The sequence below is a fragment of the Pteropus alecto genome, unplaced genomic scaffold (genome assembly GCF_000325575.1).
Source record: "Pteropus alecto unplaced genomic scaffold, ASM32557v1 scaffold97, whole genome shotgun sequence".
Taxonomy (NCBI): Eukaryota; Metazoa; Chordata; class Mammalia; order Chiroptera; family Pteropodidae; genus Pteropus; species Pteropus alecto.
The window spans coordinates 1,861,245-1,872,787 of NW_006439713.1; the positions used below are offsets into that span (position 1 = coordinate 1,861,245).

The following is an 11,543-nucleotide window of genomic DNA, read 5'->3' on the forward strand; positions in this document are numbered from 1 at the left end:
TAGTGGGTGGTCCAAGGGCAGCGCCCCCAGACCTTCGCAAAACTGATAATGCTGTCTCTTCTGCCCTGCCAGCTCTGCCTTGTTTTTATTCATGGTATAACTGTGCGACCAGGTATACAAGCTATCAAATTTGGATCACATTGGCTTTTTCCTCGTCTTCACTCTGATCACTTCTACACCCTTGACCAGACATATCTATATCATTAGGCATTCACCCTTCACACCATCACTGCCCAGGGAGGTCTGGGCCACCCCACAGCTGCCTAACCCGGCTTCCTGCCTCGGGTCGTTGCCCCTCATCTACCCGGTGTTCACTTTCTAAAACTACAATCTGGAAAGTTGATTATTCTGTGTCAAAACTTTCATTGACTCCCTATTTTTCGAAACGGCTTTATCGAGACATAATTTACATACAATAAAATTCACCCATTTGTACATTTCGATGCTTTTTAGTAAACTCACAGATATGTACAACCTTCACCACAGTCAATTTGAGACCATTTTCATCACCTCAAAGAGAAACTGTGTTCCTTAGTTATCCTAGGCCCTCACCCTCAACCATGCATCTGCTTCCTGTCACTACAGAGGTCCCTCTTCTGGACATTTTCTATGGATGGAATCACAGGATGTGTGTGTGCGTGTGTGTGTGTGTGTGTGTGTGTGTGTGTGTGTGTGGCTTTTTTCACTTAGCATAATGTTAGCAAGGGTCATCCATGTCTATAGCATGAACTTCTCTTTATTGCTGAGTAGACTTCCATGGAATGGATGTATCAGGTGTTGTTTACCCATTTTTCAGTTGATGGATACTTGAGCTGTTTCCACACGTGTCAATTATAAATAATGCTGGTTTAAACATTTGTTTACAAGTTTTTATGTGGACACATGCATTCATCCCTCTTAGGTATATGTCTGAGATGGGACTCCCTGTTGCAGAATTAAGCACCTGCTCGTTAGCATGGGATCTGACACCTTCATCTAGACTTTACGATAAGCTTCTGGAACATAAGCTCCTAGAGGTCACCCTCCAAGCCTTGGTTGTTGGTGTGTCTCCAGGCCTTCACACAGTGCCAGGTTATTAGCAGTCGTTCGGACAGCTAATATCTACAGAATCAGTGGATATGTATAAAGACCCTTATGTTCCCTCTCCAAAATTGTGGACCATGGTTACTTCTGTCCTGAAGTGCCTGCTATTTCGTATCTTCTCGCGTTGCCACTTCCTGCGACAACTTGGTGTCCTCACATTTCCATGCCCTCTGTCTGGAATCTCCTTCCCCTTTTTCCTCTGAAAATTTTTCCTCCTCTTCCCCAGATTGGGTTAATTTCTCTATCACTATGCTCCCCTAACATTTCGTGAATAATTCTGTCACAGCAGTCAGCCAAGGAATTATTATTGATCTTTCTCCGATCAATCATGGAAACTTCTAGACCAAAAATTCCTTGAGAGCAGTACCGTGACTCATGCAGATGTGCATTATGAGGACCTTGCACCAGGCCTGGCGCATGAATGATGCTTAATAAAGTTGTCTCAGGAATGAACGATCGTGTCAGTGCTTCCTATAACATTTCTTCTACATCTCTTCTTCTCATCTTGCCATATTTGAATTTTAAAGAAAGCAGTGTCGACTTGTTTTCCTTTTTTAGCATGACATTCGTCTCTCTGTTGTCCCTGGAGCCTTGGTTACACCATCTGTTATGATGACATAAAATACGGAGGGATCTGCAGAAGAAGGAACAGCCCCCCAGGCCTCTCCTTCAGTGCCCTCAGTGTCCCTATTCCAGGGTTTTGTGCCCCGAGTTTCACAACAAGATCATTTAGGTTTCTGTCATTAAGCTGCCGTTACTGTCCGGGGACTTCCGCACAGACACGACATTCACATCAAGATTGCCCGTGCCCTCCCCGGAGGGAGCAGGTATCACTGTGTGGAAAGTGCACACACGCTCCGTAAAGTGAAGTGCCACCAAGCAGATGGATGGGCCCTTTGATGGAAGAAACAAAAGCTGTTGGAACATAGTTTGGGTTTTTCTCTTGCCTGTGGCCATATGATGTGTATCTTAGAGAATGAGTTTATGTTACATTATTAAAACCAATGGTGTGAAATAGAAAGCCCGATGTGAAATACCTTAAAAAATGTAAGGAGAAGTGACAGCAATGCCCCCGGAGGTCGCTTATCTTTTTAACTACGAAGATTAAACATTTGTTTTGCATTTTTCTTACAGTCATTGAAATAATTGCGCAAGCTGGCTCTTGGAATGCAATGTATAATAGGAAACTATACATTTAATGAAGAAATATTTCTTATATACATTTACGTCTTCAGAGACTTGCTATTCTTAACAGGGCTACTGTTATAACACAAACGAATACGTTAAAATAGGAGTAAGTTTTATTTAGTTCAAATTACCCACAATCCAGTTGATAGAAGAGTAATGTGAGGAGGGAAAAAAGAGAATCCGGGTGGAATTAATTAGCCTCGAAGAGTGACAGTTACCTTGTTCATAACAACCTCTTTGGGGTGATGTCACTTTCCTAGAAAGTTCAAACATAAAAGCACAGTGCTACTATCGGCATTTTTGAGTTGAAAGCTGCAATGTTTAACTATTAACTAGGCTTCCAATATGAACCAATTTCTTAGCAATAGTTTTCATATTCTGGTTTATGGAGCTTTGCTAAAGACATTAGTTATGGTTGGAAGAGAAAAACCATCAAATGGTTACTAGTTGATGAATACCCTTGTCTTCTCTTTGAGTAAATCTATGACTTTTACAAAGTGGGTTTTTCTCTACCATCTTTTGACGAATGGCACTCACTCTGCTTCCCACATCAGGGACAGTGTGCAAAGGCCCCGGTGGGCAAACGCGTGGTCACCGCCAGTGAGAGAGACCAAGAGAAAGTGGGTGGATATTCAGGTAGGGTACGTGGAAGATGCTAACTTCATGAACACAGCTTCCCCAGGGTTTGGCTTTGTAGAGTAAAGGCAGCCATATCATGAAATGTGATCTTCATCAGAAAGATGGAATCCTAGTTCCTGACCTCCCAGCCCCAAATCCTGAGTCGAGTGACCAACCCTCTGACCCTGTAAAATGGAACCTACACTCACCTAGCTGAGGTGGTGTTCACGAGAGAAAATGATTGAGACTTCCAGTCTCATAGCGTTGCCCAGTACGATATCGGAGCTTAATAAATGTCATTTTCATCTCTGCCCAGGGCGATTAGTTCCAGGTATCTAGGGCTTGCCTTGCCTCTTGAGAAGAAGTGACTGGGTGTGCTTTTGTTTTTAGAAAGTCATATATAAACACAGATATCTGAGAAGTAGGTCTTTTTGGCATTTATAAATATTTTGTTTAATTTTTGAGTTTTAGATAATCAGTTTCCTTCGTTCACATAAATGACACCCTATAACTATTTGATACTGCATGCAATGTAGACACTTGATAAAGAAATTAAAAAACCCAGTGTGTGTGAACAGGTTTGCAGACATTCCACGTGTAGTAGTTAAACCATATAAATAACCGAGATCAGAAAATAGTTTAGAAAATCACATTATATAAAATGTACATCCACTAATATTTACTTATAAAGTCCATATGAGGAGATGGAATAATGTATATGAAATAACATTAAGAGAATGAAGGGGAGTCTATAACGATTGCATATTTTTTGTATGCGTGTTATAACGTACTACAGTTATATAAATTATATGGTGAAGCCATATAGGCAGCTGGACCAGAAGAGAAAATATAAAAGTAGAAAAGAAACTGTCATAGTCTGGTGGAGTTAAATGATGCTTTTGCCAAAGTTCTCTTTATTATTACTACATATTTTTAGTTAAAAAAAAATGCATTGTTGATGGGACACTATTTTAAGAAAATGAGCTTTGCTTTCTAAAATGCTTTACGTATGATCTTCAACTTTAGAGTAAAATTTTGTGACTAATTTCATTCAAAATTAGCTCTCACCTAATTAATTCCTACAAACTATAATACTTTGATCCTAGCAAGTGGCCCTAGTGATCTGGCTTTTCCTTGCTGAGCGTTCCTGGGGGGTCGGCCTCTGCGCCCCCGGTGACAGGAGGAGCGAATCAGCACATCATCCCATGGGGCGTATGTTCCAGAGGGAGACAGACAAAAATGAGTACAAAGCATGTAATATATTCTGACTGTGATCAGGATTATGAAGACGGATCGGGGCGCAGGGCACGGGGCTGAGGAATTTAAGATCTAGGGAAACTTACCAGTCTGTGTATGGAAAGAGAGACGAGGGTGGTCCCTTGTTTCCAGCACCAGCCTTTCCACCTGGAGTAGATCAGGCAATTTAGAGTCATTTCTAGAGTTGTTTCTCAAAACAACCGCCCGAGGCCAGGCTGACCAACCGTCAAGGTTGGAAGGTGCACTTAGCTGACAAATTTCTGTGTTTTCTTGCAGTTTTCGGTGAGGACCTCCACGCCAGCCTCTACTTCGTCAATGCATCTCTGCAAGAGGTAGTGTTCGCGAGCACCGCGGGGACTCTGGTGCCCTGCCCAGCCGCAGGCATCCCTCCTGTGTCTCTCAGATGGTACCTAGCGACGGGCGAGGAGATCTACGATGTCCCCGGGATCCGCCACGTCCACCCCAACGGCACTCTCCAGATTTTCCCCTTCCCTCCTTCGAGCTTTAGTACCTTAATCCATGATAATACTTACTATTGCACAGCTGAAAATCCTTCAGGGAAAATTAGAAGTCAGGATGTCCACATCAAGGCTGGTGAGTACCAACCCTTGGGCCGTGTTCCCTCTGTGCCTGCTCGGGGGTGGGGGTTGACACATTAAAACGCCATCCGCTGGGAGTTGGTGAAAACCTGTCCCCCGTTCACTGGGACTGCTGATGGCTCCTTTGAGGGCACCTCCTGACTGGATTTCAGAGTGCCTCATACCGTTGGAACACAAACGTGCGATTATTGGTTCTCATCCTCAGTGAATCAAATATGTAACTGCCTGTAAATAATTGCCTTCAGCTGTTTTCTTAGGGAGGCGTTTTTGTTTCTATTTAGCATTTTTGCCGTTTGAACAAAGACATTCACAAAAGAACGTTCAGCACATTGGTAAACCCTCACAACTGCTCCCGTACATCGCGAAACACGGGGAAATGAAGGAGCTCCATCTGCGGAACTCACGCTGAGTTTGCAATACAAGCCTTGGGTCGGTTTTAATGTTTTCACTCAGCAAATATTCCCTGAGCTCCTGTTATGCTGCAGGCACTATGCCAGGAGCAGGGACTAGATGGGAGGAAAGACATGGATCCACCATCATGGGACTCATGCCCTAACGGTGGGGTCAGACAATGGGCAAAGAAGTAAAGGTGGGTCCAGGGTCAAGTTCACAGTGGGAAGTTGGCCTCTGTTCCAGGCACTGTGATATTCACCGAGGATATTGTGAAAAATTCAGGAGGGAAAGAATCCTCCCCAAACAAAAACAACATCAGCTGAGAATCAATGAAGCCTACCACAGTTCAATCTGACACCGCTGATGGCTTCTTTGAGACGTCAGAGCATCTTTTGACTGGATTTCAAAGTGCCTGACTTTACTGGAACTAAAGTTATATTGGGTCTACACTACACCCCAAACTTATTGCATTTTGACTAATTGATACTCTGACTCGAACTTTCAGTGTCTCGAACCCAGAGTGTCTGCCTCCTCTACCTCCTTGGCCCTTTCCTACCCACACTCCATCCTAGAGGTGGGTGGGGAGGAGCCAGAGGGAAAAGAAGATGGAGGACCCAGCTGGAATAAAACCGTAGCATCGACATCTATTCCGAGTGAAACGGAGTCAGTCTAATATTCTGGCATCCCTTGTGAAGTAAAAAAGGCTCTTATACCATTTTCGACTCACTGGAATGTTGTCAATGAACAAACCTTGAATCGGTTTGTTCTTTTTAACATCACAATATATTTTTTTAAAAAATCGTCATTGCTACAAGTCAACCCAGGAATACGGCCTGAGATTCCCAGACATCAAAAGTTATCGATCCAGGCCATATTGTGTCCTTCTATGTATTTAACAAAGCCCTAAAGAACAAACACACGGCTCGACTCCAGTTAGCAAACAGGTTTTAATTTTTTTTAAGCCAACCTTTCAGATACTGTGGCCGATCGACATAACACAAGGCGAGGCAAAGACAACGTGACTTTGACTGTTGTCTTATACACCGGGTAGCTGGGAGAGCTTTGCAGTCATTTCTGCTGGAAGTGAGGAGGTGCTACCTGAAGACATCACAACATGAGCAAAATAGGAAATGTTTCTGATCGTCTGCATGTGATCCCTTTGTAAGCGGGTGAACCTTAGACTGTGACTCATTCCGCCAGTGAGTCGCTTTCCCAACCATATTTCTGATCTCCGTGACATGCTCATGAATTCCAAGACTTGCACACAAATGCACTCAAGAAAGGAAGAAAAAGGTTGGCTTCAATCAAGAGATATGAAAATCGATACCCCAAATAATTAAAGCAAATGAAATTTGTGTACGGACCTCTACACCTGACGACGGGGAAACTTGGTGAATGTCTGGTACCTGGTGAATGTCTGGTACCTGGCAGAGTCAAGTTTGTAAGGACGTGTCATAAAAACGTATTTATAAACTACAAAGTATCGCTTAGAGAAAAAGCCAGAACTTCAAACAGCAATGCTCGTGTGTGTTAATCTGTTCTTTCTGTCTTGAGTTGCCCGTCAGATAAAGGGTCTACATGCTTGCTCCTGTTTTAATTGCTATTGTCTGAATTTGTCAGAATTGTTTTGCACGAGAGTGTCAGTCTGGAGGGGCGGGGCCTCCATCATCTTGTCTGGCATCTCTGCTTCCTCCTCCCTCCCACGTTGCTGTGTTGTCGCTGTTAACATGCTGGCGATTGACACCTGAAGGCCTACTAGATAGGAAGCCAGCCTGCACGTGCTGGCTGGGTCAGTTCGAACTTACAAGACGGACAGTCATGTTGCTCCCATGAAATTCCTTCTCTCACTTAATTTTACTTATTACGGACACATTATGGTTGTAAAAGTTGTTTAGATTGTTTATTGGATGCTCGAGAATCTGGTTTCCCCGTTTTTATGTGGCTGCTAGTACAGAACCGGCTGTCGAGAAGGCAGATGAGGGTGCTTCGTTGCCTAGTGATGGTTGCCGGGTTGGCTTGAGTAAAGTGAGCACTGACTCTTGGGCACCCCTCTGTGGAGCACGTCATCCTAAATGTCTCAAGTTCCCTCTAGATTGGCACCGGGATTTTCCTGGAATAATCCCTTGAGGAAAATGGCCTTAAAATCTCTCCTTTGGCAGTACAGAAAATTCATATTATTCATGGTTTTCAGCGACTTGACCTAGGTCTCAACGAAAGAGGGAAAGGTGATTCTTCATGTCTCGTTAGCCAGCAGTCCTGGCTCTCAACACTTTCTGGCTCTTGCTGTTCCGAGGACTGGAACTCAGAGGGAGCACTTGAAATGTCATGGTCCCATGCCCATGCTGTGCTTACTCCTCAGCAAATGGTAACCAGCCGTGCGACCTTGGACAAGTCACAGGATTCCTAGAGATTGCCTTTTCCTTAGTAAACGGTGGTTAATAACATTTGACTGGGACTTCACATTATGGTCAAGATGGTGGACAGAGACTGGATTTATTCTTTTGTCAGAAACAAACGAACAACAACAAACAGACTAAATATGTAAAGTAATAGTGTTCAAGACCGGTCATCTCGTCATGAAGACAAGTGCTTCCTGAGAGAATAGAAGGAACCCCTGAGCCTTATGATGCTCCCCATTTTCTGCCTTAAGCTCCAGAGAGAGGACACAGCAAACTGCACATGAATTTGCGTAACAGCTTTATTTGTAATTGCCAAAAAGTAGAAGCAATGAAGATGTCCTTTATTATGTGAATGAATAATGACAAAGGCTCTCTCCGTGACAAATCTGTATCCGGGCTCCTTGGAGCTGGCGCGTTCACTGTGCCCATTGGCTCTCTCTGCAGATAAATCCTCACTTGATGTATTCAGAATGGGAAAACATGTCTCCCTCCTGTTGTAACAGTCATAACCCCGACTGCAAAAGTCTTGAATAAAGTCTTTATATTTCAACAAGTATAAAGCAATTTTTCGTTAACCATAATGACACTATGGTATATCCATACAATGGAATATTATTCAGTTATGGAAAAAAAAATGAACTATCAAGTCATGAAAAGACATGGAGGAATCTTAAATGCATCTTGCTAAGTAAAAGAAGCCAAACTGGAAAGGATCCATACTGTATGGTTCTAAATATGTGACGTTCTCAGAAAAGCAAAACCACGAAGACAGAAAAAAAGATCAGTGGTGGCCAGGGTTTGAGGAGGCGGGAGGAGGGACTAGGTGGAGCACAGAGGATTTCGGGGTTGGGGACCGCTCTGGATGACACCCTAGTGGTGGATACATGACCTTATTCATAGAACTGGACACCACAGAGTGAACCTTAATGTGAACTATGAACTTTAGTTAATAATAATGTATAAAGATCGGTTTATTAGTTATAACAAATGATCACACTAATGCAGATGCTGATAACGAGAGAAACTGTCGGAGAGGGGAGGGCAATGTATGGGAACTCTACTTTCTGTGAAATTTCCTAAACATAAAACCAATCTAAAAAAAGTTTATTCCAAAATATTAAAAAATACTTGAAGTAGCTTAATGTACAAATAGAGTCCCCAAAGGAATGGATGATATAACCAAAAAATTTGAAGAAATATTGGTTCGAATGTTTCAAATTGATGAAAACTATAAACTATATATAAACTATAAATGCGACGGCTCAAGAAACCCCGAGTGCACGATACGTGAAGAAAAACACACCAAGGCAGATCATAATCAGATCGCTCAGGACCGATGAAAAAGAGAAAACATTAAAAACGGCCCTAGAAAAAAGACACGTCACACGAACGGGAAGAAACGTAAAGATGACACCAGATGTCTTGTCAGGATCAATGTGAGAAAACAGTGCAGCATCTTTGAAGCACCAAAAGAAGAGTAATCTGTCAATTTAGAAATCTACATGCAGGGCAAGTACCTTTCAGAAACAAAAGTGAAATAAAGGCTTTTTGGATACACAAAAGCTGGAAGAATTCATCAGCAGCCAACTCGCACTACTAGAAATCTTACAAAAAAAGGTCCTAGGATCAGAAGAAAAATGACACCTGATGGAGTCTTGGATCTACTCAAAGAAGAAAAATGAAAATGGTAACTACATGGAAAAATAAATCATATTTTTTGTTATTTAAAATCCTTTAAAAGATAATTGACTGTTTAAACAAAATAATCACCAGGTCTTGTGGGGATCGTAACCCGTAGAAATAACAGGTATAACAGTGATAGCGTTAGGACCTGGAGTAAAGATGTAGAAGTATGATGTTTTAGAGTTTTTTTATATGGAGAAAGTCGTATAATGTCACCTGAATGTAGATGGTGACAAGTTATAGATGTGTACTATAAAACCTAAAGCAGCCACTAAAAAAACCAAAGAGAGTCGTGGCTAATAAGCCAACAAAGTAGAAAAAAAAATAGAATTATTAAAAAAACTTGATCCGAAACAAGAAAAGAATAGGAAAGAGCGGGCAGAGAGCAGGGCGGCGTGGCTTCTCTCTGCCTGGGAGGACACTTCCCTCTCAAACCGCTCCTAACTGTGCCGATGCGTTCATTTCTTTCAAAATTAATTTCATAGATTTCTCGACACATTTGTTCATTCAATCGATGACTAAAATTTGAAGAGAGCTGATTAGATGAGTTGTCTCTGTAGTTATCTTAGCAAATCAGAGACTTATAGAATTCAGACCTTGAAGATCTTCCTGTCCCAAACCCCTCGTTTCAAATTTGAGAAAATAAAGCACAGGAGAAGTAAGCCTCGCACCCATATTTACAGAGCTGGGGTGAGGCATTACCTGGATTAGACACACGGATGTCTCCTCATCCTGGAGACGAAGGTCCTTCCCTCCGTAGAGACGGTGTGGGTCCACGTAGCTTTACCCATGTTGGTGGCAGGCACCATTCTGAGTGCTTCGTCCACACTGATTGAGTCATCACCGTTGCCCTATGTGGTACACATTTTCATCAAAATCCCGTTATATAGCTAGCACGAGAACTCGCCCACCGTGTAAGTGGCAGGGCTTGGATCTGAACCTGGGCGGGTGGGGTTACTTGGTGGGCAACGAAGCCCAGCACCACTCTGCCTTTACCCCGGACATCTCCTTCCTGGAAGGCCCTTCTGAGCTCTTTCTGGGCTTCTCCTGTTGTTAGGGGTGTTTGGGCCGGCCCCCTCATCAACTCCCTTCCCTAAGTGATGGGAAGAAGAACAATTGTTTCCCACACTGCTTTGCAACTCTCATAAAAAAAAAAATTGCTTGTGCAAGGTGAAATGTTTTTTTGGTCGTGTAATTTTCAAGGATGTCCAGGAGAAGTTGCCTTTCCTGAATTATTTCTCTTCATAATCTGAAATGTTGTCCTTGGTTCTCAGAGGATGCGGAGAGCAGTATCCTATCATCACTCCTTCGGAAGCCACTTCCCACATCCAGGCACATTTAGCGGGTAGATGACCTCCAGCTACACGCTGGTCCTTTAGTGTGCAGTGCATCTCCTTGTTAACGCAATGAGTCTTTAAGATGTGACATGCCCATGGCTCAAAGTTTCCTCCCAATAAATCTGTTGGACGCAGTTCATAGATGTGAGTTACAATGGGTCTCTTCGAACGAGATGCTCTCAGAGCGAGCCGCCCGCTGTGTTACCGAGGCTCTCTCCTTGCCTTCCAGTTTTACGGGAGCCCTATACAGTCCGTGTGGAGGACCAGAAAACCATGAGAGGCAATGTCGCGGTCTTCAAGTGCATTATCCCCTCCTCGGTGGAGGCGTACATCGCTGTCGTCTCCTGGGAGAAAGACACTGTTTCCCTAATCTCAGGTAGGCTCTGCGCTGGCTCGCCCTCTCACAGGTGTTCCAGACGTCGGGTCGGGTCTCTACCTGTGCGTTCTGCAATTCGAAGAATTAGCGTACCTGGGGCTGATGCTATCGCATGATTAAGTGCGACGTCGTGTACTGTGTTGGATGACGTGATTCCATTCGGATATTCTTCAGTGGATTGACTGACTGGTGGATGGAAATTAGGTACTTTCACTCTATGTTATAGCCAGTGTTTTACTTTTAGAAGGAATTCGTGGTTTTGTTTCTGCTCCTGGAAATAGGGAAGTAAGATTATTGCGTCTGTGAGAGACCTCGGTGATGCACTTAGGGATAATGTTCTGAAACTGAAATCTGGAAAACGGAAGCCGTGATTTCATGCCGTTTGGATGCTCTCAAATGTCTTTTAATAGTCGTGTGGTATCTCTGACTTATGTCTTGAAGATTCTATTTTTAATCTCTAACTCAGCACTGAAGTATATTTTTATTTGCGTGTAAGTAATTTCTCGGCTCATTTTGGGTATCTAAAAATGACACAACTGAAATTCAGCTTCTAAGAAGGTGTGGTGCTTCTTTACTCGTGGTTTTTAAGCTCGTTCTTGCTCTATGCTGT

The 11,543-nt window shown here is 43.1% G+C and overlaps 1 protein-coding gene across 1 annotated transcript in view; it reads left to right on the forward strand.

Annotated features, from left to right (window-relative positions):
* Window positions 1–11,543, forward strand: part of DSCAM (DS cell adhesion molecule) — a 540,559-nt gene that overhangs the window by 48,201 nt on the left and 480,815 nt on the right. The window contains exons 2-4 of the mRNA XM_015593080.1: window positions 2,826–2,907; window positions 4,423–4,740; window positions 10,787–10,933. Of these exons, the coding sequence (XP_015448566.1) occupies window positions 2,826–2,907; window positions 4,423–4,740; window positions 10,787–10,933 (547 nt within the window). The remainder of the gene's footprint in view (window positions 1–2,825; window positions 2,908–4,422; window positions 4,741–10,786; window positions 10,934–11,543) is intronic.